At 42.1% G+C, this 26,118-nt stretch overlaps 2 protein-coding genes across 2 annotated transcripts; both read left to right on the top strand.

The window, feature by feature from the left end:
* Window positions 1-218: 218 nt before the first annotated feature.
* MTRF1L (mitochondrial translation release factor 1 like) lies at window positions 219-16,362 on the top strand (the record flags this gene model as incomplete). Its single annotated transcript, XM_082481747.1, has 7 exons — window positions 219-504; window positions 3,498-3,577; window positions 4,800-4,983; window positions 11,337-11,500; window positions 12,454-12,571; window positions 14,385-14,521; window positions 14,974-16,362. 7 exons carry the CDS (start codon window positions 219-221, stop codon window positions 15,187-15,189), a joined length of 1,185 nt encoding a protein of 394 aa, XP_082337873.1. The 3' UTR covers window positions 15,190-16,362.
* A 3,737-nt stretch (window positions 16,363-20,099) lies between these two features.
* On the top strand, window positions 20,100-25,142 carry FBXO5 (F-box protein 5). The gene is made up of 4 exons (XM_082480330.1): window positions 20,100-20,827; window positions 21,146-21,236; window positions 22,347-22,508; window positions 24,053-25,142. Exons 1-4 carry the CDS (start codon window positions 20,109-20,111, stop codon window positions 24,302-24,304), a joined length of 1,224 nt encoding a protein of 407 aa, XP_082336456.1. The 5' UTR covers window positions 20,100-20,108; the 3' UTR covers window positions 24,305-25,142.
* The last annotated feature ends 976 nt before the right edge of the window (window positions 25,143-26,118 follow it).

The raw sequence follows: 26,118 nt of genomic DNA, 5'->3' as shown, positions 1-26,118 counted from the left end.
GCCAATCACAAGCGCGCTCGCCCCAGGGCGCAGCCCCGTCAGCCGAAGGGTGCCGAACCCCTTCGTGCGTTTCCGCCGGCAATTTCCGACTGCTCCCGAGGTCAGCACCGAGTCTCTTCGGCAGCTTCCGGAAACGAAGCGGCTGAGGGCGTTCGGGTGTTTCCGGCCCGGGCAGGGCTGGCGAAGGAAGGGCGCCCGACCTCCCGCCCCATCCGGCCATGCGGCTGCTCTCACGAGCTCTGCGCGCGGCGCAAAGCTGCCGGGCTGCCGCGCTGCCGCCTCGCAGCCCCCGCGCAGCGTCGGCGGCGGGGACAGGCGGGCTACAGCCGCGCCGCGGCCTGAGCGCCCGCCCCGGCTTAGACGAGCTGTTCGCCGCCCCCTCCTTACACCGCCTGCTGGAGGCGCGGGCGCGGGGCGGGGCGGGGCCGGAGCTGGCGGCGCGGATCCAGCGGCTGCGCGACAAGGAGCGCGAGCTGCGCGACACGCGGGAGCTGGCGCAGCAAGGTGCGGGGCGGGGCGGGGCGGGGCCGCGAGGGGCGGGGTCCCTCTGCTCCTGCTTGGCTGGAGGGGTGGTGGCGGGGTGATTTGCATACGCCGACGCGATTGGGGGAGCGCCCCAAGGGGGGCGGGCGGGGCTGTGCGGGTGCCGGCTGCGCGTGCGGCAGGCGCGTGGCGTGGCGTGGCGTGGCGTGGCGTGGCGTGGGGGTGGTGGGAGGGCGGCGACACGCCGAGAGGGTGGGGAAGTGGCGGGCAGGTTGCTCAGAGCTTCCGCGGCGGAAGGCAAGCACAGCTCCTCAGCAGAGGTCGGGGCACCAGTGGGTGTCGGCCGCGGGGGAGTGGGGAAGGCTCATCCACGGGCGCGGGAGGCGCTGGTGCTTGAAAGAAGAGCAGCATGACAGCGTCTGTTTCACATAGAATCACAGAATGGCTTAGGTTGGAAGGGACCTTGAAGATCATCGAGTTCCAAGCCCCCTGCCGTGGGCAGGGACACCTCCCACTAGACCGGGTTGCCCAAGGCCACGTCCAGCCTGGCCTTGAACACCTCCAGGGATGGGGCCTCAACAACCTCTCTGGGCAACCTGTGCCAGTGCCTCACCACCCTCAAAGTGAAAAACTCCTTCCTAATGTTCAATCTGAACCTGCCCTCTTCCAGTTTAAAGCCATTCCCCCTCGTCCTATCACTACATGCCCTTGTAAAAAAGATAATTAATCAGGGGTAGAAATTTTTTTTTTCTTTTTTAGTGGATTTTTTTTCTTGCTGTCAAGACAGGCTGGTACACCGGCTGGCGTCCGTTTCACCAGTCATCGACTTTCACATCTGTTCGTGCTGCCCCCACACTCTGATTTACCTTTGGGTTGTGTTAGAGGCTGCATACTTTTAGTGTTGCCACACGGCAAATACTTTTTTACCCCCAAATCAAACTTTGTTTTGATAGTGGTTAGAAACCAAAAATGCAGAAAAACAGGACTTTAAGATTAGTAAACATTCACTAGATCATGAAATGTCCCCTAGATCATTTAATACTTATTTCTCCTCTAAATACTGCTTAAATAAGAGTGCTAACTGTAGTCAGTTATTTCAGCTGACGGAGATGACAAACACCGTCTGAAAGCAGATGATTTTTTTTCTATTCATTCTCCCCCACCTCAGAGTGAAAAAGGAGAAGTGGTTCCTTTGAACAAATTAATTAATGACGCAAACTAACTGAATGAAATGGAATGGAGGAATTTTTTTCTCTCCTTTCAGAACCTGCTGAAGAAGTCGGTGTCCTCAAAACCAGGCTTAGAACTTTAGCAAAGTGAAGTCATTAGAAGGGCTTAGTCAGTAACTTTGAGCACCTCTGTAGTTCATACTTAAAAATATTTGTATATATTATTTTCAGCTAATTTTAGAGCTCATGTTACATTTTACCTTACAGCATTCAACTGCTATTAAATAGATTATTTCTTAATCATATAATTATTGCATTATGAATAGCTGGTTTGATTGTAATCGCTTTGCAATTCCATAATTCTTATGCTTCCTTCTGTTGGCCTTAATGACTAGCCCTTGATCAGTAGTTATTGTTAAGAAATATAGATAGTTGAGGATGATCAAGTTTACATGTTTAAAGACTTACGGTTAGTCAGGTAGTCAACCGTGCATGCCAGCTGTAGGTAAAGAGCATGCTTGATGTTTAAACCAGTTTACGCATGATTATCTTTTTAATTTCCTTCTTACACAGGTGACCGGGGAGGGGGGGGAGTTAATTCACCAATGTTAAACCTAAATCGTAAAGTCAAAAATTTTTGTTTAAAATTGCGCTAGTGACTAAATGCAGTTACAGTGCTGAAAAGCTGTGGCTTTATTGTAAGAGTGCACCTCCTGTCTCAGCTGAACGTGTTTAAAAGCTTGCTGTACACAGAAGAAAGAAGTCTAGCATCTTTCTTTTTCCTCTCTTGCTGCTGAGCGGGCAGTTATGTGTTCCTGTGCCCGCCCCATTTTTTCCTTTTTGGGGTAATATTTTTCTTCTTCTGAGTGAGTGAGCTGAATCAGCACGGATCAGAGGCTGCTTAAGATGTTGATTTTTTTTTTTTTTGAGTGTGGGTAAAGTTTGATATTGACCAGAAAAAAAGGAACATTTTAACATATCGAAACTGTCCCACAGAAAAACAAGTCTTAATTGTAAAGCATTAGTGTTGATCAGTCAAGTTACACTTCAAAATTACAAGTTCCTCTTGTTATGCAAGAATTCCTCCATACCTTTGTTTTTAGTGATGTGTTAGAAGTTTTGCAGCTGTTCTGGAATAAATTGACAGAGATAAAATACTTGAAATTACTACTACTATCTTCAAATTTTTGCACACAATGATAGGGGTAATAGTCCTTTTAATGAAGGGTGTCAATTGTGGCGCTGCTGTGCTCTTTAAATCCTTGATGTTCCTGTGACAATGAAATAGAGCAGGTAATTTCTTGGAATCGCAGAATGGCTGAGGTGAGGAGGGACCTCTGGACGTCATCCAATCCAACCCCTGCTCAAGCAGGGTCACCTACAGCAGGTCACTCAGGGTTGTGTCCAGTTGGGGTTTGAATATCTCCAAGGACAGAGACTCCACAACCTCTCTGCGCAACTTATGCCGCTGTTGGACCACCAGCACAGCAATTGTTGGGTTTTTTTTGTTGGGTTGGGTTTTTTTATTTTTATGTGGAATTTCTTGTATTTCAGATTTTACCACGTGTCATACCTGAACAGTATCAGAAAACACTCTTAATACGTACTCTTTGTCTTCGTTACAGATTGTTGTACAGATTATTGATCTCATATTCTGACAGGTTTAGTGTGTAGGAGGGTTTTTGTGTGGTGGGTTTTTGGTGGTGGGTTTTTTTTGTGGTTTGGGGTTGTTGTCTTTTTTTTTTTTTTTGTAGAGGAAGTTCTTTATGTGGTTATTTTTCAGAAGGTATTTCTGAGAGCAGCACTGATATAAGTCTGAGGATTAACCGTACTCAAATATTTCAGATGAGAGCGAAGATTTCCGGAAGCTTGCAGAAATGGAAATCGCCTCCTGTGAAGAAGAGATCGCTGAACTGAAACACCAGGTTAAAATCCCTTTTAAAAGCCTCTATTTATTTGCCATTTTAAGCAAACAAAGCCAAATTGCCTTCTCATCAAAATAAGATGTATACAATAAATTCTTCTCCCACTCCCTGCCAGTTATACTCCTCACCTAAGGTATGTTATCTAAGGAAAATAAAAAATGCAGATGGTGTAGAGACAGCCTGTAAGTAAGTGCCTACTTTTATCTGAAGTTCTTTGAATCAATACACCTTTACAAGTAGGTGCTATAGTTTGTCCTGTCTGGGTGTGTCTTTATGGATGTCAATCTTTTTATCTATTGGAAACATTAAACTTGCATAGTATCACACACTAGTGTTTTGAAAAAAAAAATAGTTTAATACTATGTAACTACTTTAGACTGCTACCTTGTATAGGTTCTACATAGTATCTGTTATTTGACAAAAATAATGATCTATTCGTTAACAAACTGTTACCTATTCTTAATGTTACTGGTGAAGTAGAAGCTGGTATTGTCACATTCTTTATTCCTTCAACAACAATACCACAGTCACTTTATAAATATTTTTGTAAATACGCATGATTGTGCCAAAAGAAGAAAGAGAAGCTGTGGAAAGAAACATCACCTAATGCCAGTGAAGGAAGATCACTGAAAAGCATTTGCAAATCATCCAGAGTTTTGATCCAGCCTGCAAAACTGTGATAGGGGTTTTTTTTTGTTCTAGTGTATCTTTCTTCCACGGGTCAATATAAGGCTGTCTCTTCCTTTGTAAATAAATAAATGAATAACGCATCTGAGTTCTTGTTGAAGGACGGTGCTCCTGAACATCCGTAGCTGCTTAGCTCTGCAGCTGAGGCTGAGTGAAAAGGGAATGCACTGGGCAGGGAGATGCTCAGCGGTCTGGCAAACACCGGCATGTCTCCTGTGGTGTCCCAGTGTGGCAGTGCTCTTGATAGGTGAAAACTTCTGTGAAGTTTCTCAGGCCTTGAGAGAGACCTGTGTAGCGCCTGCTACACAGACACAGGGACCCTTCCTGCAATGCAGTGTCCCTCCCCACCACCTCTTCCTGACCGCGGCTGCTCCGCTGCAGGAGGCATGAAGAGCCTGTCCTCTGGGCAACCCACTGGCCAGTGCAGGAGAACGCAGCCTACACTGATTACAGACTCCTCTGGCATTTTGTGTTGTCTCAGTTGTGGATAGCAGCATCAGAGGGAAGTCTTAGCTGGGTGTTTTTGTGTTCGCAGATAGCGTTGCTTTTGATTCCCTCAGAAGAAACAGACAAGAGCGATCTTGTCATGGAAGTAACCCCTGGAGTTGGAGGGCAGGAAGCCATGCTGTTCACTTCGGAGATATTTGACATGTATCAACGATATGCTGCCTATAAACAGTGGAAATTTGAAATACTAGAATACTTTCCCAGTGAAATAGGTCAGTAATGAAAATACTTAATCTTTGTAATTTTTTTAATTTAAGTTGAAACACTCGTTCATATGACACTTGAATTTCCTGACTACAGGAAGCTGATTTGCACTGACTTAATTTTAGAAGCGGAAGATTGTATGAATGTCTGAGTACAGTTTTCCTCAGCTTCTGTATTTGAGAATGAAATTCCATTTCAGAAGTACTATTAAAATACCAAAGTACTAAGAAATAAAACTTGTCTTTCAGTAGTTTCAAAAAGTACAAAGGAAACCGAGTGCTTGGTGGAAGAAAATTCAGAAAGTAGTGAAGATATGTTGGTTTATCTTTACTGTTTTACAAACACAGATTACATATACTTTTTATTTGCTGTTCTACTTAGTTACTTAACGTTTCTAGTGTTTATAGATCAGTTTGGTGGCAGGTTGAAAGTTTGTTTATTATTATGGATCCCTTGGTGGAGAGGGATCGGTATAATTAAAACTGTTCTTGAGGTTTAATCTAAAACATCTTGAATTTATCTGAAATAATGTGATCTGAGGATTTATATAATGTAGTGGGATGTTTGGATATAGCTCATCTGTAACAGCCAATGGATGAGCAAAGGGGGGGAATTGTTGAGACCTTCAGAGGAGAGATAAGAGATCTAATTATTTATGAAAGTCTTCAACTAAGATTTCACAGGTAATCAGTTTAACAGCTTCATGCCAGTAAAAGGAGATGTTTCTCCTTCTTCCCTTACTGCCTCCCTGTCTGTCTAAGCAGTCCTACCTTTTTTCTTTTTTTTTTTTTTTTTTGCCTGTCTTTATGTCCTTTCATTAAAACTGACAAAGATATTGCTTTTTATGACTGGGATAATTTTTTGCCTAGTTATGTGGTAAGTCAGTTCTCCTGAGCCTTAGAGCCAGCATAAGATAAGCAGCAAAGTGGGGCTGAATGCGAGGAGGCAGAAAAACTGGATCTTCTGATGATGAGCTGTGAAGTTGGTTCACTGCATCTCATGGAATGGTTTCTTTGCAAAGATGGGGGCTGGTAGGTTTACACAATAAACTGAGGCAGTGGCACATGTTAGTTAATTTTAGCTTAATCCAGTTAGTGTATAAAGTTGTTTCACAAAGATCAGGTTGCTGCTGAATTCTGTGCATTGGCACTTGTGATTACGCATCTTTGCAGAGTCTCATCACCAAGTCAATCCAACGGAAAAATGGCACACCACTCCTCCCTCCCCCCCCAATTAGTTTTCAGGTGATCCAGCACAAGAGAAGTGGAGAAATGCTCGCATAGATGCTGGAGGCAGAAGTGTGTGGCTACTGGTGGTGGTAGTGAGCAGGACCTCCTGCCAAGACCAAGAGGTTCAGTCACCTTAAGCCGACTGTGAAACTGCAATCCAAAACATGCCCAACCAGCGGCAGGGATTTGGGGTTTTGATTGACAGATCGTTAGCCGCGTTTCTCAGCAGGCTAGATTTGCTAAGTCTGTCTGTGTTAACAGTTCTGCAGGCTTACTCATATCCACGCTGTCGGGAGTAAAGCTAGTACGTTTTGCTTACCTACATACTCCTGTGGAGGTGATGTATATGTCATATAGTGACATAGTGGGTATGGATCGGTAGATGGGCGCTTGTGCAGCTTACTGCTCCTAGCTCCGATTGGTTGTGAAACTTTACCTCTATTCATACTTTCATCAGCATTTTCTTTCCTTCTTAGTGAAACTTTGAAGAAGAAATGAGGCAAGTTAGGATGTTAGGGTGTGCAGTCTCTCAGAAAAACTGCAATCTTTTTTTCAGTCAACACTTAATTGCGGAGAGATTTTTAAAAAGCTTTGAGAAATGTGAAGCATCTTATAACACTTCTTCTGTTTACTTATGCCGTGTTTTGGACTCAATGGTATTTTCAGGTATCTTGAAGCCTTTCGGTCTCAATTGTGTAGAAATTGAAAAAAATAAATACTCTCAACTCTCGCAGTTGAGCTTCTCATGTCAGTGACCTACTTTCCCCTTCTAATGAGGGTCTTTCTGTGCCCTAAGACCCTTCTTACCTAAGTACAGTTTTTGATTCACTGTTATGTATTGAGGGATTAAAAGAAGGTTCGAAAAATGGACTCTATGGAAGAAATACAGTTGGACATCACAAACTGGGAACTTGAAAATCTAAGTACAGGCTTGATTTGTTGTCAGTATTCACACTTCACCTTTGAGATATGCAGATACAGTTTAACTCACTATGGATTTCACTTACACTTCTGGCTTTTTAAAATCTTTAATAGAATTTGATTTTTAAAAGTGTTAGATATGTAAAATGTTTGAATAACATTCTTTAGAGTTCTTGGCAGGTGGCTTTTTTCAAGTTGATGAACATGAACTCAGGTTTTCACGTTATCAGAATCTCCTTCTTGAGTCGCTGCTGTCAATTCAATTAATATACATTTCTTTTTAATTTAACGATGCTTGAATTCAGTATCGGCTATCTAGATTTGTTACAATTAATAAACCTTTTTTTATGCTCAAGAGGTCATTTGTCAAATAAACTGCACAGTTCAAGCAAAGGTAGGGACAAGAAGAAGCTTCATGTTATGGTGCAGCTTGTTGCTGAAAGAGGAAAGTCATGTTTACCCCCATTCATGACCAGGCAAATGCTTTGCCAGGAGCTGAGCCAGTTCGGCCTTCAAAGCCAACAGAAATCTATTAATTATTACTATTTTTTTTTTTAAGTAAATGAAATAAGCATGGCGTGGGTTAGATGGGTGTAAACAGAATGGGTGAAGAGGCTGGGTCTTCTTTATTTCATGTACTAGGGGGAGAGGACAGTTGCCCTTTCCACTGAGGCAACACATAGGTGAGGTGGACCTCAGCAGTCTCATACAGCTTCACCTACAGAGCACAGTTTCACAGTCAGCTTAAACAAGGGCTGTCCCACCTTCCCGCCAGCTGCCAGCTGTGTGGTCCTTCTCTCTCTCAGCTCCAGCAATTTTGAGGCCACAGTATGGATCAATCCACTGCTTTGGCTTAAAACCTCTCTGTTATTGGATATTTTTAAGTCTGGTCTGACTCAACGTGCCGTCCTGTGATTGGAAGAGAAAGGGAGTTGAGCTTGACTACCCTTTTGGTGAAAGGGGTAGCTTTGGTGAAAGCTCAGTCCTTGGACAAGGAGCTCGCACCCTCAGAAGCATTCTCTTTAATGCCTTAAATGGGAAATTGAAGTAATACATTAACCTAGTATATATCCAGCCATATTTTCTCTTTGAAACTGCTAGGTTTCTAATGGATACGTATTTATTTTAAACTCTTGTCTTGCTGAGGGCTTGCCTGTGCACTGAAATGAATCTTTAGGAAGGTAGGATGTAAATTTAGAGAAAAATAAAGGCAGCCCTAACCTTTGTCAGCCTCTTGCAGTGTATTTTTTGATCTTGCTTGCACGACCACATACTGTCAAAACCGAGGAGCTAGAAATAAATCGGGAAGTAGGGGCACTATGGATGGCATGTTTGAACCCTCAGGTTCAAAGCGCCTTTGCTGTGCTGAGCAAGAATGGAGTAAAAGGATGCTTGCTGGTGGCACTAAGCTGTTGCATCCCATCCACGCTCCATTTTTATGGACTGCATGAGCAAAAGCAAGGTCCTCCATTAAAATGTCAGACTCCCTCATTTCAGAGAGCTCCAGAATTTGGCTGAAATCTGACTGTGAGCATGTGTGAACAAGGTGAATGTTAAACAAACCAAAGAATTGGTTTCAGTCCACTCTTAGCTGGCTTTACTGACCTACCCCAAGGGATGCGACTGTGCAAAAATAGCACATTCGCGATTTAGCACGCACATTAAAGCACAAATCCACATGTCATTATTTATCCACCGCCTCTGTAGCGGCAGGCAGAGACACAGATATGGGACTTTGTCTCAATCTGGGTATAAGACGACACATAAAAAACAAGTGCAAACTCACACCCTTGTCGGCTGCACATCAGCTTTTAGGATAGAGAGGGACGTTTTAATTGAAAGGGGCAAGCTTATAGTTAGTAAGAGCTAACTATATTTGACAGGCCAATGACATGTCTGCCGGGGTAAATGGTTTGTTGAAATTTCCTTGGATTTGGCTGCATTTCATACTAAACCTGTGTTGGTAATAGTTGATTTGAAGCAGTATGACCTAAACGCCTGTCTTTTGAACCAGATTCTCGATCATCTCATGCTAAGCACTGCGGTGCCACAGGCACAGTGTTATCGCTACAAACTTTAACTCTCCTGAACGTGTCACATATGTGACAGACTGTACCTGTGGTATATTTATTAATGCCGGGAGAAGTGAGGGAGAAAAGACAGAACATTAGCTTTTGCAATGAACGGCTTATCACGTAATTAATACCTGCCAGTAGTGCCATAGCCTTGTGGACATTCACATTATTTTTATTCCTGACTTAGCCTGGCTTCTTCCTCATGTGCAGAGGTTGCTTATGATTTTCTTAGTACTTGATTTTTTATGTAAAGGAGTAAGTAAGTTGTATTACTTAAATACTTTAATTATTTTAGCTTATATAAGAATCTTTTAGAGTAAAGAAGACATCCTTTGTTGATTTGAATAGCATTTGCATAGCAGTAGAAAGATTTCACAGTACCTGTTAGAATGAAACTTACTGATCTAAACCGAGGATTCTGACAGATATTCGTATTTGTTAAACTACATGCTTTATGGTCAGATTTATTCTAAACATGATGGATTTATCTTACGGAATTGATAGTAGGTAATGGCTACAAATTAAATGAGTGAAGGAGTAGGTATGTTGAACAGTGCATTTGAATCAAAGTGGTACAGATTTGTACAAGTAGAAGAAAACTTAAAAGTCAGAAGGACAAAAATGAGATGAAAGAGAAAGGAAGAGGCAGCTTAGGCTATTTTCCACAAACATAACTGTAAAAGAATACGTTTTAGTAAAGTTATGAGGGAATGTTAAATTTCTGTAGCGTGAAAACATTTGCAAACCTTCTCCAAGGAAGTGAAAAACCTGGCCTATGTTCTGGCTGATGATTTTTTCCTGCTCTGCAGGGCATTTTCACATTCTACGTTTGCTTCATTTTCCTTTCTTAAAAAGCTGCTATCTTGTCCCTAAGGTTGATTTCCTAGAGATAGCCTAAAACAGTATTTCTGAGAAATATGTGCCTTTTCTTCGGCTGTGGTCTCAGGTTGCAAAACTTCAACAGCCATACTCTGTCAAGGCCGCCTATCTCCTCTTTAATCACTCCCTTAGCAAACCATCCACCGTGCTGAGAATGTGATCTGAGAACTGAGCTGGATTAAAAACCAAAACAGCTGAAAAATTACATTAATTTATAGTGCCATCACTTCTCTGATCCTTCAAACAGTTATACTGACGTGACTGAAGGGTTTGCACACTAGCAAACACGGAAGAGCAAGAATGCTATAAACCAGTAGTGCAACAAACTCCTCTTGCCACAAACCCATGGTTGTATTGGGCTTTACTTCCAAGTTCCAAGCTGTTCAGTGCGAGTTTTTCACGGAATCACGGAATCACGGAGTTTTCAGAGTTGGAAGGGACCTCTAGACATCATCTAGTCCAACTCCCCTGCCAAAGCAGGATTGCCCAGAGCACATTACTCAGGACTGCATCCAGGCGGGTCTTGAAAACCTCCAGAGAAGGGGACTCCACAACCTCCCTGGGCAGCCTGTGCCAGTGCTCTGTCTCCCTCACCGTAAAGAAGTTTTTCCGTGTATTTGAACGGAACTTCCTATGTTCTAAATGTTTTAGTATATTGCTGTCAAGCATTTTGCTGGATGTGTTGGTGAGAGGGGCAGGAGCTGGAGTTCTGCTCGCTCCAGGAGAGCAAAAGAGTAAAATGAAATTAAAGAACAGAGACGAGACATGGGTAGGGTGCATAGAGGAGAATGGATAATAAGAAGAGTGTGATTAATACTCATCCTTTAGTTAGAAAGTTGGTTTTTTTCCCATTGAATGATAAGGTTCTGAACTAACAATAAAAGGTGGCTTTCAAGATTTGATCTTTATGTAAACTTACTGCTGGTATTAGAGTTCTGCTGTGGTTTGTGATAGTATGTGTACATGTATGTACATGGTTCGTAGACAACCTTTTTATGTGTATAAAAAATTGAATTGGACTCTATAAAAAAGAATTTGACAGTCCTTTACTTGAGATAGTGTGTGAGTATGTATGTCTGGCTTTGTTTTTTAAGAGTTTTCATGCATTTTTGGTATAATTCTGCCTAAGTATTTAAATGGTAAATTCATAATTTTAGGAAACAAATGGCAATGTCTAAATACACTGTTGGAAATAAAGCAGCATAGTACCCGCAGTTTTTCTTCCAGCTTTACATCTGTTTTTCTTCTATATTTAAGGTGGCCTAAGATATGCAGTTGCCAGTATAGCAGGTCTTGAGGCGTACAAGTACATGAAATTTGAAGGAGGAGTGCATCGTGTTCAGCGGGTGCCAAAGACAGAAAAACAAGGACGCATTCACACCAGCACAATGACTGTTGCAATACTACCCCAACCCACTGAGGTAATATTTATCTTCTGGTATAACAGACTTGACCGTGAGCAATATTTTTACATGCTGCATTGGTGGTATCTAAGAGTTTTCTGTCTCTGTTGTTATTCTCTCGTAATGATTTTTTTAAAATCTTAGTTTTAAACTAAGTCATGTTTGTTTGTTTATTTTTATTTTTGTCTAGGGGGTTGAAATTTCTGGATTTCCTCATAATCTTAAGAAAGTCACTGGCAGTTCACTGTAACTTGAAAATTCACTGTGACTGTGTCTTGCATGTTTTGTGGAAAACTTTACATTTTTTACAAAGTAACAAAAGACTGAATTAGTTTGCAGAGCTCATAGAGAATTATTTTAGCAGCTCCTCTTCCCAATTTTTGTGGTGTCCTCACTTTCCCCTTCCAAAATGAATGGGTGATAATTCATTCTCACCGTATTTGCTGGCTTAAAAACAACTGACTAAGAATTAAAGCTTTGTTTTGATCTTTGTTTCATGATGACCTAGCAAATTGTCAAAGGTGTTATCCTTCCTATTCTCTCCTGAAGTTGTCTCGCTCCTTCCTCCCAGAGACCATTGCCCCATTCCAGAGCCAGCCAAGGCATTATGTTCCCTTTTATCTAAAAACTATCATCTGGTCAAGTTCAAATATTTGTTAGCGTTGCTGGAAGAGAGTATAGAACTTTCAGAAGAGGGGGAAGATTAGTATTAAGGGATGGTTATGCCTTAAGCTAGTATTTGACTTCCTGGCTTCCATCATGCTGCATTCCAATCTGGCTACAAGGATTTGTTAATATGTTTATAAGTGGATGCAAGCTACTTCTCATAAACTTCAAAAAGTTTGATCTTGCCTGAATGTGCCTTAGAAAATAAACCAACTATGCATATCTGACATCTGTTTAGAAAGAAACAACATAAATATGTTCTTTTCTTTTTTAGTGTGGTTTTTTTTTTCTGTCTCCTATGACAGATGAGGCTGCAAATTAATCCAAAAGATCTACGGATAGAAACAAAGCGAGCTAGTGGAGCTGGAGGCCAGCATGTCAATACCACAGACAGTGCTGTACGGATAGTTCATATTCCAACAGGTGCTTCATTTTTTTTCCTTAGTACAAGATCTACAATTGCAAAACTGCTGTCAGAATTTCTTCTGAAACAATGGTTTTATTTTCAAACTTGGACACCAGTAGAGCAGAGTTTTCATGTAGTTCTCATATGTGTTTATAGTACTGTAAATGCACCATCTTATCCCCGCTCCAATTTGTAATAGTGAAGGCTACTGGCTTTGGTAGGTAAGATACCCATTTTGCCATCAAGCATGACACTCTAAAAGCATCCAGATTAGATTCTATTAAAAAGTTATATTTAAGCTTTCGAATAATGGAAAAGAAACTGAAAAACAGAGTAGGTTAAAGTCTGATGATTTGCCTTTTCTTGACTAGTCTCTGAAAGAAAGATTGCTCTATTTCCATATTAAAATGTTGCTTTTAATTGCATCTACTCATTATGCCAGCTTCCATTTGTCTGCTGGCTCCTTTCCTGTAGGTGACACACATAATTAGGAGGCCCATCCCCAGGGCTCAGGTTAGGAAATGCAGGAGGGATAAGATACACTTTCAAATGCTACCTGATTTTAGCTATCGTAGCTTTTTATTTATTGCCACTCCTAAGCTTTTTACTTCCCTTTGAGCAATCCACAACAGCTGCCTTGACTTTCATTGCTTTTTAACTTTTCCTCTTCTCCGCCACAAGCATTAGTCAGGCTTTACAGCCTCAGGTAATCCCAAGGGCTCTTTATCTTCACGTATCCAGATTTTTGCCACCCATTTCTTCATGTTTATTGAAGACATTAATCCATTCTGCACTTGTTGCATCACCTCAGTAAAGCAGAAGGTAAACAGTGGAGAGGATAGAATTCTGTTCAAGATACGGTGACAAAAAGGTACTCCAGATTCAAAAAGTTTTGGATTGCCTGCGTGTTTGGAAAAAAAAAAAAAAACACAAACTAAAACCAGCAAATTATCTTAGTTTTTGCTGAAGGCAGTTATTGGTGTTTGTTATAGAAATCTTAAAATGTATTGCAAATTTTTTTGTGGTTGCGCACTAGAGATGGTTCACAGGAGCAGTTTATATCTCACCTTATCTCCTGACTTCTTCCTATTCCACCTTTGCCTTCTTCATTCCTCTGATCTCTCTTCCTTTGCAATTGTCCTATTACTTCTTCTATTTCTCTCATCCTAACTCTGTTTATAAACCTTTATTGAGACCTAAAAAGTTGTTTGCAAACAAGTCTTTCATAAAGTAATACTATGTAAAAAGCATACTGTAATCTTACCAGAGTTACTTAAAATAAATCCAAATAACAACTTAGCTTGTGCTATCTTCTTGTATTTCTTCTCCCTACTCTTTCTTAGGCTGTTCACTTCTCATCTTAACTTGAATCGTATGTTTTCGGGGGAGAAACTACACCTATTTTTTAAAAAAAACAGTGCCCATTTTTGTATATTCTGATTGTACTCTATATACTCACTGTCTCCTGTATTTTACTGTTTCTTAAATCCTAAATTTCCTGGAACTGTGGCCAAAAATTACAATTATTAAAGGTGTCATCTGTAAGTCAGATCACATCATGTATCTTTTACTTCATTATCTACCTGTTGTCCAACATATCAAATTAAATTTCTTGTCTTACGGCTTAAAGCACCTGTACAACTCAGCCTGCACTTCTCTCCCAAGTGTATCATTAGACATTAATAAGCCTGGACTTTTACAGTCACAGTCCAAAATATGTATTGAAGAAAGAAACAGCTTATTGTAACATAATAAAAATCTCCCAGCAATTGCAAAACCCTTTTAGTATGTGTTACTGTTAAGTGTTAAGTGTCACGATGTTTTTGGCAGGGATCGTGTCTGAATGTCAGCAAGAAAGATCTCAAATTAGAAACAAAGAGAAGGCTATGCAAATGCTATCTGCTAAACTATACAACGCCAAACTGGAAGAAGAAACCAAGAAGAGAAACAGCGTTCGAAAGATTCAAGTAGGTTTCAGTTAATAAAGATATAATTCTGTATAAGCATATGTTCTTGGGGTAACTCCTGTGTTGAACTGCAAATAGTAAATGGAAATACAGAGGAACAGGAGCCTAAGAAGGACTTACACAAGGCAAAAAAATTACATTCTACTTGAGCAATAAAGGTCATCTATTAGCCAGACTTAAAATTTCAGTAGTATGTAAATTGTAGAGATCTAGTGAAACAAACTGGAATAGAGCATGAAGAACCGTAACGGTATTAGAAAAAGATACAGTAAAATTATTCTTTTACATGTTTGAGAACAATTATGGCAGCTACTGAACTGGTCTAAGCGCTATGTAACTATAGCAAATTTTGGATAATCATGGGAGGAAGAGAAAACTTTCGCTTTAGATGCTTAATCAATATTTCATCCTTTTTATAAAAAGGTGATAAACTGGCTCTTCTTCTTTCATAGGTTGGGACTAAAGGAAGATCGGAGAAGATCAGAACATACAACTTTCCACAGGATCGGATTACTGACCACAGGATAAGCAGATCAGTGCATCATATTGAGTGTTTCATGCTAGGGGAAGAAATGCTAGATGAAATGATACAAACTCTGAGAGAATATGCTGATTATGAATCTTTAATGGAAATTATTTCAGAAAGTGAAAAAAAGAATCTATCCTGAACGTTGCTGTTTGTCAGCCCGTTTCAACACATGTAGACATTTGTCTGCAAAGGAGCTTCTTGGAGCACCACCCAGAAAATGCAACTGCTTTTCAGATCATGAAAGACACCACAACTTGTTTCCTCATGACTGATAAACAGTTTTCTTACTTGCTGAGTAAAAGACTTTATTACCTTCATATGAGACATTATTGCTGCAGCAGTCCTCTTAAAAAGTAAATTTGACTGGGCCAGAAGTAACTGCAGTTTTTAACTTTCTCCACTGAGAAGATACTGATGCGCCACTCTCGAAAGGTATGCATTAAAAAATGAGCTATTTCTAGTTCCAGTTTTCATTTAAACAATAGTTCAAACATTAGTACAGTGTCAAATAGCTTACTGAAGAGAATAAAAAATTTCTATTTTGTTTGAGTGATTAGAAGTAAGTGGTAAATAAATGACCCCACCACTAATCTGTATATTTTTTATTCACTTACATGTGGCATGGGAGAGGGAATCCACGTATACCTCCATGTTCTCATGCCCTTCTGGCCCTTATTAATAAACACAAAAAATTGTTTAGGAATATCCCTTAAAAAAAAAAAAAAAAGCTATAGAAGCCAAGTGCCAAGTTATATGAATTGTTTTTGAAAAGGATGTTTCTGTTCTTCAGTCAAAAGTTAAAAGAATCATTACAATATTGTTTGGCTGATATTTCAGTCTCCGTTTGGCTTCAGCTCAGTTTCTCCTTTACGTTTTTGATTGACTCCAGTTTAATGATTTTCTAAACATTACATGGTATGAATGGCATCTTACTGGTTTTGTCTATTTATTTAACAGCGTCTTAGAACATTTGACCTGTGAAAGCAAAGTAAAACTTTTGCCTTTCTAATCTATTGATATATGTGCATATGTTTGTATCTGTGGGTAAAGATGACTTTTAACATTTATTTTAGACTACATTTTACCATGCTAAATACATACAGCAATACAAAACCTGCAGCTTCCATGCCACATAATCCCGTCATGCATTGTACCTATGCGTGTGTGTATACACACAGAACGCTTTTGAAATAGAAATACCAGTAAATAAGAAATTGGAACCTAAGGAAAAATGTTACTATGAATTTAGGGGTGTTTATTTTCAGACTTCTAATTAAAATTAGCATAAGAAATGAGAATAGGAACAAAGTAAGTTTGCTATAGAAATGCATTATTTAAGCATCCTATATAAAAATCAACAGGTTGTTGTGAGTTTATTATCTTCTTTTATTATATCTGAGACTGCAGTTTGAACCAATGCATGTAAAAAAAAAATGCATAGAACCACTTAATACATTTATCAGCTTTGTTTTCTAGGAAATACTGCATGGTAACTATGATAAAGTTCCAAATCTTTAATTAAAGATGCATACATGAACTCCAGATGTAGGAGTGCCTGTATGCATAAGGTGCGACACACATATCCTGTTGGTGAGAACTAGGTCTAGATTTACTAGCAGATTTACAACTCCCAACTGGCGCATAAGAAAGTAGAAAGAAACATTGATGCATTTTGTGTGTAAAATAATTAGATATTGATTGGAGCAGAAACTAGGACTGAAGTCTTTATTCCTACCAGATCGGTACTGTAAACGGAAGACTACAGAGCACTTGTGACAGTCTTCTTGACTTCACTTAAAGGCAGACTATCTTATCCTGAGTGATGGGTAGAGCTTGTGATTCCTTCTCTCTAGCTTCAGCTTCATATTCCTCCAAACAAATAAGGGCCATCAGCCAGGTCTAAGCACTGGACTACTGCACGGTAACCGTTCCAGGTCTTTGTCACCATAGGCCTGCCCTGATGTTCCAGCTGGTGGCCAGGCTGGACGAGTCCTGCCTGGCTCACAGCAGCCCTGTTCTTGTCTGGCTCCAGAACAGACAGTAGGTATGCGGTTGCTTTGCAAGTGGCCAGCCTCTGATGGGCGTGAGAAAAGCCAGGTACCACGTGGTTCCGGCAGGAGGCTGACAGAGGTACCCCAAAACTGGCATCCGATGGCATCATGCGAGGTGCCCCATGCTTCACTACCCCGAGCGGTGCCTCCCTGGCCTGTCATGGCACACGTTACTGAATGCAGAGTTGAAGTCCCTTTCTTGCTCCATACTCATTAGCACTACAGATGCGACGTCCCCGGCCTGTGAGAAGGTTTTGTGTTTCCAGCAGCAGCGGGACCCCTGCACTGGCGCCCAGTCCCCTTAGCTCCCAGTAGCGCCCCTCCCCGCTCTGCCGACTACTAATAACGTTGATTATACCTTAAAATAAATACAGTTCATCCGTGGGGAGGAACCCAGATGTAAGATCCCAAATCCTTCCCCGGTGGAGGAGCTTTGGGCGCTCTACCCGCGCAAGGACGCTGTCACCATGTCGGGCGCGTCCCTTTCGGAACAGACGCAGACGTAGGCGGGCGCTGACAGGCGTGTCACGCCTCCAGCCCCCTACACCCAGGCGCAGAAGTCGCTCGTTGTCGGCGGGGACCGCCCGTGAGCCCGTCCAGGTGCTGGAGGACGGGGCGGGAGATGTCGCCGGGCGGGAGATGCTGATTGCTGCTGCTGCCGCCGCCGCCGCAGCCGGCGCGAGCCCTGTCTCCCGCGCTCCGCCCCCAGCCCCGCCCCCGCCCTGCGCGGAGCGCGCGCGCGCCACCTCCCCACCACTCGCCTGTCTCCTTGCCGGCCGAGGAGGGAAAATGTGAGCCGGGCCGGCTCCGCCCTCCGCGCCTCGGATTGGCCCCCGCCTTCTGCCCGCCTCCCATTGGCCGCGCCGCCCCCGCCGGCGGCTCCCCATTGGCCGGCGCGGTTTTGGATACCAAATTCAAAGTTTTTAAAAGTACCCGGCGAGGGCGGCCGCGCACTTACTGCCCGCGGGACGCGGCGGCGCAGCCCGGCAGGTGAGCGCGGGCGGGCGGGCGGGCGGCGGGGCGAGTGTTCTGCGGCAGGGGCCCCTTCGGGGCAGCGGTGCTCCGCGGTGAGGGCTCGGGGTGGTGGGGCTCCGCGGTGAGGGCTCGGGGTGGTGGGGCTCCGCGGTGAGGGCTCGGGGTGGTGGGGCTCCGCGGTCGGGGCTCTGTGGCCGGGGCCGTTCGGGGCTCCGGGGCGGCGGGGGCTGCTGGCGTACGTGTTGGCGGGGCTGGGAGCGCTTGGCGGGGCTGGCCGCGCTGTGAGGGGTGGCGGGCGGAGCGGGGACGGGGACCCCCGGTGGCCCCACCGCCCACCGCAGCCTCGCCCCGCAGCTATGCCGCCGGCGGGATGGGGCGGGATGAGATGGGATGGAATAGAAAGGGTCGGGATGGGGGTGCACGGGCGGCCGCGGAGCGCCCCGGTCCCGCCACCGAGCCGTGTGCGGGGCCCGCCTTGCTCTAGTGGGGCCGGGGCCGAACCGGGGTGGGGAGCACAGCTCCCGCCGGCGGGCAGCGGCGGGCGGGGAGGCGCCGCGCCGCTCTGTCTCCCGCCCGCCGGGCCACGCCGCCGGAGGGGGGCATCCCCCGGCGCGCTCCTGCCCGTCCCGCCGCCACCATTTTAGGGGAGAATCCCCCAAAGCCTGGGAAAACGGAGACACCCCAGCCCCCGAAGGCGCAGGGTATGGTTCCCGGGGCGGCAGGGCCGGCAGCCGGTCTACCTGCCGCCGATCCGGGCCATCTTGACCGCCGGGCGGGAATGGCCCTGACAGCGCCGCGGGGGCTTTCGGCTGAGCCCGCTCCTGCGAGGGGTCGGGGCCGGCCCGGCCGCCCCCAAAACGTAGCGGGGGTGGGGGGGTACACGTTTCCCAGTTTTGTAGGGTTTCAGCCCAAACGCTCCTCTGCTGGCGCGCAAGCGAGAGGGGGAAGGGGAGAAGGGGGTTTAGCGAGGGCTTGCATCTCTCCCCCCCTTCACGCACACTGTACAAAGCCATAAGCCTATTTGTTCCTTTTCTTCCATCAAATGTAGGCACGAGAAAGGGACTTTTTCTTTGGATCGCTCATAAAGCACATTTTTCTAATACTTTTTTTTTTTTTTTGAAACGGCTGGAAGTGCTTAAATCCCTTAAAATACCTGCTCAAATGGGGAAACTTACTTTTCATATGGATTGCAAAGCATGTTGGAAATTATTTTCCCTTTAGATTTAACTCTTCAGAGATGGCTTCCTTCTTCCCTTCTGCCCTCGCCCATCCCCCCCGCAATTGTTAATATAGATAGCACCACACTTCGGGGGGAGGGGAAGGAAAAAAGGCAAGAAAAGCTCAATTTCCCTATAATATCTATCGACCTCCCACCCTCTTAAAATCGTGCTTGTAAGTAAGCTGTATTTCACTTGGACCATTGTTTAAGGGTCGCTGCTTTCCATTGTAACTTACACAGGCATTGTAATTTCCACATGCCTGTGAGCACCCACGTTTTCCCTGTGCCACCCAGCCTCCTCCCCTTTTAAAAATGCCAGATACCTGGCTGCATCAACAGCAGTGCCTCTGGCCTTGGGTCCAAACCTTCAGGCTCCTCCAGCCCGGCTATACCCCTGCATGGGCCTGCTGTCACTCATGGACCCTCTGCCACTGGTGTCCCTAGCAGGGGACCGCAAGTATATCACTGGATTTAGGGTAGGAAGTGGAGGCATTGGTGTGTCTAAAAGTAATCTGTACTGGTGGAACGATGACAAAGTAAATCATCCGGTCAGTTTTCTTGGCCCAGCTATATGCAGCATAAAGCTTTAATTTAGAGAAGATCTCGCATAGATTTAATGTGTGGCTGATCAGAACTTTAATTCCACTGGTTGTCTGTGTTTTAGATACCGGAGGGTGAGTTCGATAAAAGCTTAAAAATCATAATGCAGAAGGAAGGCATAGTTAGTTCTTTATAAGAAAAAGAATCTGTGATGCAGTTTATGCTGTGTTGTAATACCGTCTTTGTTGTTTCTTGCAGGATACAAACAAAATAATGAAATCTAACCTTAATCACTCTTTCAAAATGAAATGTGATTTCGATTGTACGTCTCTTCCTGCTGGTTTTGCACCATTGAAGTCTGCTGTGGAGGAAACAAGACTGGAAGAATCCTGCCCCTTGAATTATGAGGAAGAGTTTTGTAAAAGTTGTGCTGAAGAGCATCAGAAAATACTCCTTAGTGACTCATACCGTGTGGCCACCAGAAATCTGGATCTCGAAGATGAAGGAAGACCTGTACATAACAAAGAAAACAAACAAGTAACTCAGACATTTGATGAAGGTATCTATGAAATGGAGGCACTGGAAAACAGTAAATTTAATGAGGATAGTGGTTATTCCTCTATGTTAAGTAACCAATATGCTGATGCAATAGAACATGACGATAGTATACCTTTGGCTGGGAATCTCTGTGGCACTCCAAAGCGTTGTCTCAAGAACCAAAACCAACCACAGTTTTCAAAGAAGACTTTGTTGCCAGTAATCCATTATGAAGAAATGATTTGCTCAACTTTGAAAAAAAATGGTAAAAAAAATCTCAAGTCTTGGGCTGTGGTAGACAGAATTGTTTTTAGGGGACAGGTTGAACTTTGTAACCTAATCGGAAAGAAAATGGGATTAGACAGAATAGACATTCTTGCCGAACTCTTCCAAAAGAACCTGAAGCACGTATTGGCAAACATCTTAAGGCATCTCGGTGAAATGGATTTAATAAAGTAAGTATATTGATTTAATTGGGAAAGTAAACAACCTAATCAGATGGCTTAAGAATGTTTTAGATATGGGGCTTGTGACATTGACAAAGGCAATGGTTAGTATTATATATTAATATATTGAAACATGAACTGTCGATGTAAGCCATGGATAAGCCAAATATGAATGTGTCTTTTCCCTAGAAGGCAACTTAAAGACCAACTGTGAACATATGCCGTCTTTTACATGAAAGAAAAAGATTACATAGTTATTCCTACTATTAAATAAAAGGTTTTTCCCTTTCCTAGGAGGTAACTGGTATGTTTGTATTGTCGTTGCAGCTTTGCCAAAGTCAGCACAACATGGCAGAAGATCCTACAAGAAGACAAATGGATTTTCCAAATGTATAGTAAAGCTGTGAAAAAACTTTCTGTAAGTTTCCACGCTTGTTGGATATTTCAAGCCTAAACCAGCAGTGTTTTTCTGCTATTTCAGGACTCCTCCCAGCCTTAAGAGATTGCAGAAGAGTTTCTTAGATTGAAAACATTGTCACTGGGGAGTCTCGGTGTGTCGTGTTAGGATGCCCTGTCTCAAGTGTTGCTGGTCACTGCACTGTTAGAGCACAGGCTGTCTTTGGAGCCCGAGAAAGGTTGACTAAGCAGGTTACCCAAGGAGGCATGCAGATGTTCTTAAGAGCTTCCACGTGTCCTGTGTCACAGAGGAAGGCAGGAAGGGGAGGGCCAGTTCCAGCACCGCCTGCTGGGCAAGCCCTAGAGGCTGTGAGCAGAGGCTCTCTGACTTCAGCGTCCCCACTGGTCCAGAAGGGAGAGAAACTTGAGAGAACCCGCTCAGCTGACTGTGCCACTCGGCTTCTCTGCTTGTACTTTCTAGCAGCAGTCTCTGAGTTGCAACATGTTGGCTACAGAAAACTGGGAAGCTTTTTGCGCTATGAGCTACTCCTAGTGCCTCCCACAGAGTGAGGTAGTCAACTAGTTTAAGTTTTGTGCGGTATTTTATGGTGCTAGCCCGTTGGGATGAAACAGTTGGACACCACTGAACGTTCATCCCATAAAGTTTGATTTTCCCCCTGCCATTGTACTCTTTTTCTTAGCCTGAACCACAAACTTGGAAAATCGGTGGGAGGAGTTTACTTTTCAGAAAGAAAACTTCAAGCATCCCTGTTCACTGCGAAGAATCAGAAATACCGCTTTGTACTTTAAAACATTGCGGTGACTAGGTCGCATGCTCTACCTAAATAATTGTCATGTGTTAATATGGAAGTAAGTTGCATTATGTAATAGAAGATGGTTGGTTTTGATGGTCTGAACTAGGGGTCTGTTCTACACATTTTTATAACAGTAGCGACTGGGAAAGCTAAGGTAAAATTAACATATTACTTGGTATGAAGCTTTATTACTGGAAACCTTCTAGCCAGGAGGATGGATCAAAAATAAGTCATTGACTTCTATTAAACAAAAAGTCAGTATCAGATAAGTTTCTTCTCAAATTTAATTCTTTTTTTATTTTTTTTCCTTTCGTTAGAATGTCAATAAGTCATCGGAACATGCTGCAACAAGAGAGTATGTTCTGTACCGAGCGGCTTTAGCTTCCATTCAGAAAGCAACCCCACCAAACAACTCGAGTAAAAAAGGCACCAGATCCAAAGCATCTAAGAATCACAGCAGGCTCATGGAGTTTTCTGAGGTAACTGCTGATTTCCATTCATCTTTAATTTCTCACATGTTGTCTGGCACACGATCAGCTTGTGAAGAATATTTCCAAAAGTAGTATCTCCAGTTTGAAGATTTTGCTAACTGAGCATATTTTAAGACAGTGTCAGAAACTAAAAGTGGTGAATATTGGTGCATACACTGAGGTGTTCAACATCTTTTTTTTTTTTTTTTTTCTTTTTTTCTGTTCCCCCCCTGGGTGTCTAGGTATCCTCAAAATGGCTTAGTGGGGTTCTTTTGGCTTAAGTTTTGGCTTGAATCAGATATGAAAATGTTTAGTAACTTATAAAGAGTCACGTGTTTTCTATATAAGCAATCCCACAAAAACTATCAATCAGTTTTGCTTTGATACCGATAGGTAATTTTTTTTTAAAAAAAGACGAAAGACTAAGAAGTTCCTATTTTTTAAAAATGAAACAAATGAATAATTCTCCTGTTCATTCCATGCTTCTTTTTCAACTAATTATCTGACAGTTAAATGGCTTCTTTTAGCTACATATTTGTAATGTGTCACACATTTGGAGTTGTCAACAACTTCCAACAACCTAAGTTTCCCTTCACCTTGTTATTTTTCTTAAGCTCTTGTTTTTCCACATGTAAGTGCAGGTCTACATTGCAAGTGTCTTCTAAGACTTTTAGAAATATTTATTGAAAGTCATTGTTTGTTAATAAGCAACAGATTTTCCTAACTAGGAAAAGTTTTTACACTCAAGCTCAAAAGTCTTATCCTGCAAATTGGTGCAATGTGAGAAGAAGATATAATTGTACTGGAAAGTATGATCAAGCTGCTCTAATACTACTATGTAGCACTTTGCAGCATTAGGAGTCTGAAAGTCCATCTGTACGCTGAAGTAGCAGTCTAAAATTTTTTTCCTTGAGAAACATATGTATCTGTCTATATGCACACATTTAGATTATAAAAACATTTTGCTTTTAACAACTGAGTAACAGAAGGTGTCATACAGCTCTATAATTTTCTAGTGCTGAATGATTTTGAATTGGGGATCTGGTTTTGTGTCAAAAATTAATTAATTGGAGAGAAGTAGGAATTGCTTCCATTTTATGTCTCAAGCTGACTGCACCACAGATGAGATTTCTAGACATATTGCTCACTTTCCAAAAATTTTAATGATTTAGATGGAATTCTGATTTATTCTTTTTCTTTTTTTTTAAATAAAGGATAACTAAATCACTATTCTTGGATGAAGTTTGGAGGATTCAGGAGGGCTGTTTTTCTTACTGCTTTGCATTTATTCTGTCTGTCCTTCAAATTTAACATTTAAATAATTTTAAATTCGCTACCTCTATTCAAGTCCAAAGTTCCTGCAGTGATAGACTGCTTATTCCTGTTCAACCTCCATCAGAATTTGATACAACCAGAATTAGGCTAAATTTGCAATATATCTCTCCAGAGCGGGAGAAGTTATGTGTTTTGTGACACTTGGATAACGTGAGGGAACGTTTGGGGTGTGTATTTACCCTCCACTCATGATTTTCTTAAAATGCTTTTCCCAACAGGCTGCCAAGACCTTGAAGAACACTGAAAGCCTTAAAATCTGCCATCGCTGTAGCTCACCGGCAAAGTATGACTCCTATCTACAAAGAGCGACGTGCAAACGGGAAAGTTGCAGCTTTGACTTTTGCACAAAGTGCTTGTGCAGCTATCACAGCTCCAGTGACTGTGTGAGTGGCAAACCAGTGAAACCCAACTCTAAGCTAGGGCCGCTTCCTGGGACTAAGAAAAGCAAACAGAATCTACGGCGGTTGTGAGCCATCTGTCCCAATACAGATTGTCACATGTCCCATAAAAGATTTTTTAGGAAATGAACTTATCCACAAAGGAAATCGAACAACAGAAAAAAAAAAAAAAAAACCCAAAAACAAACCCAAACAAATGCTTTCTGCTATTCTATGTTTAAAAAAAGGTTTAATTTTGTTATTCCTCTATGCTATTTGGTCATGTTCAAATTCCTAGGAATCATCACAAATATCCATTTTTAGAAAGTCTTACTAATCTATAAATTTAAAATAAATTTCTGGGTATGGATTCTAATAACACTTTAAATATTGTCCTGACAATTTGCCTATTGTGTTCCAGTCTTCAAAACACCCCACAATTATATTGAACAGAATGAAAAAGTTTTGGCAAATAGCCTTCCACGTGTAACCCTAGTAATTCTTGAATGCCAGAAAGGGGAAGCATAAACTGTTTTATTTAAGTGTTTACTCTTGTTCAAAAGTCTTTTAAAAGCATTTATAGTGAGAATGTCAAGTGAGGTGAGTGAAGTCCCTTTTAACATAAAATTATGAGGGACTATAGATTTTATGATTATTTTTTTTTCAAGGCTTTACCTTAATTTTAAAAAATGAAAGTTCATAATACAATTTTTTCTGATGGTTTACCTTATGAGAATCTTAAAATTGTTGCTCTTCCTACATTTCTCTACATTTAGAAACTGCAGGTTTTCCTTGAACTGAGGTGATACTCTTTCCAACTGAAAAATAAAAAGAAAAAAGTACTGTATCTTGGCTAAAAAAATACTTTGCAATTTTTTTTCAAAATCATCAGAAAAATTTTTAATATTTGTATATATTTGTAAATACTACTTTAAATATTATTCATGTTTGTCTTGTAAATGTGAAAATAAATTACTGTTCTCAACAACTTGGTTGGCAAATCTGGACTTCCTATTTATCATCTTGAAAGATTACTTTTCATGCTCATTTCTCACGTCTTCCAGTACGTGCTTCTTAAAAATGTTGATGTAACAAAGAGCAAATTTCCTGATTTTGTGTAAAATGTACCGAATCCGTTCTCATGCTGCATTCCTGCACTTTACCTAAAGCCTCTTAGCAGTAATTGCCAATAGTTTCTGAACCAACGCATTCAATGGGAAATTTTCTATTGGCTGAATTTACGCTCCTGTTGCAGAACTAGCTCACTGCCAGTGATTCTTTGTGATTCTGCAGCAACAAAAGGTACACTTGCAAGAAAAGGTACACTTGCAAGAAAAGGTACACTTGCAAGAAAAGGTACACTTGCAAGAAAAGGTACACTTGCAAGAAAAGGTACACTTGCAAGAAAAGGTACACTTGCAAGAAAAGGTACACTTGCAAGAAAAGGACAGATCATTTTCCAGAAATGTCTGGGGTTTGGGTGGTTTTCTCCTGTTAGTCAGTAGATAACAGACTGGGAAGGTGGCATTGTAGGCCCTGCTCCTTGAACTGGGACAGCACTTAAACATTGCACGGCAACTTTTCCTGCACTTGTTAATTTTCCATTCGTGACAGCAATGGTAGAAACAGTTGTGCAGGACCTCTAGCGTTCTGCTTTTATGTGGTGAACTTAATCTCCTAACCTAAACTCAAGACTTAAAATAAGAGGCTGGCTGCGTAATATGAAAAACTTTGATCCAGAAATCTTTTGTCTATTTAAGTCCAACTTCCAGATATGCTCAAGATTTGAGAGTAAAAGGTATAATACTTACATGCTATTATACCTTATTCTGGTAATCAGCCCGTACTGCCTTTACCAACCAGTCCTGCAGGCCAGAAGAAGGTTGGTGTTTGTATAGGAAGTAACA

The sequence above is a fragment of the Vanellus vanellus genome, assembly GCF_965231255.1.
Source record: "Vanellus vanellus genome assembly, chromosome: 3".
In the NCBI taxonomy this organism is placed as follows: Eukaryota; Metazoa; Chordata; class Aves; order Charadriiformes; family Charadriidae; genus Vanellus; species Vanellus vanellus.
The sequence above is the reverse complement of the archived record's forward strand: the minus strand, read 5'-3'. Positions and strand labels throughout refer to the sequence as shown.

What these genes read in the sequence shown, in the direction of transcription:
- FBXO5 (XM_082480330.1), top strand. Translation starts at nt 20,109, where the DNA reads ATGAAATCTAACCTTAATCACTCTTTCAAAATGAAATGTGATTTCGAT. An exon ending in AAGCTGTGAAAAAACTTTCT is followed by an intron (nt 21,237 to 22,346) that starts GTAAGTTTCCAC and finishes TCCTTTCGTTAG; the next exon opens with AATGTCAATAAGTCATCGGA. An exon ending in GGCTCATGGAGTTTTCTGAG is followed by an intron (nt 22,509 to 24,052) that starts GTAACTGCTGAT and finishes TTTTCCCAACAG; the next exon opens with GCTGCCAAGACCTTGAAGAA.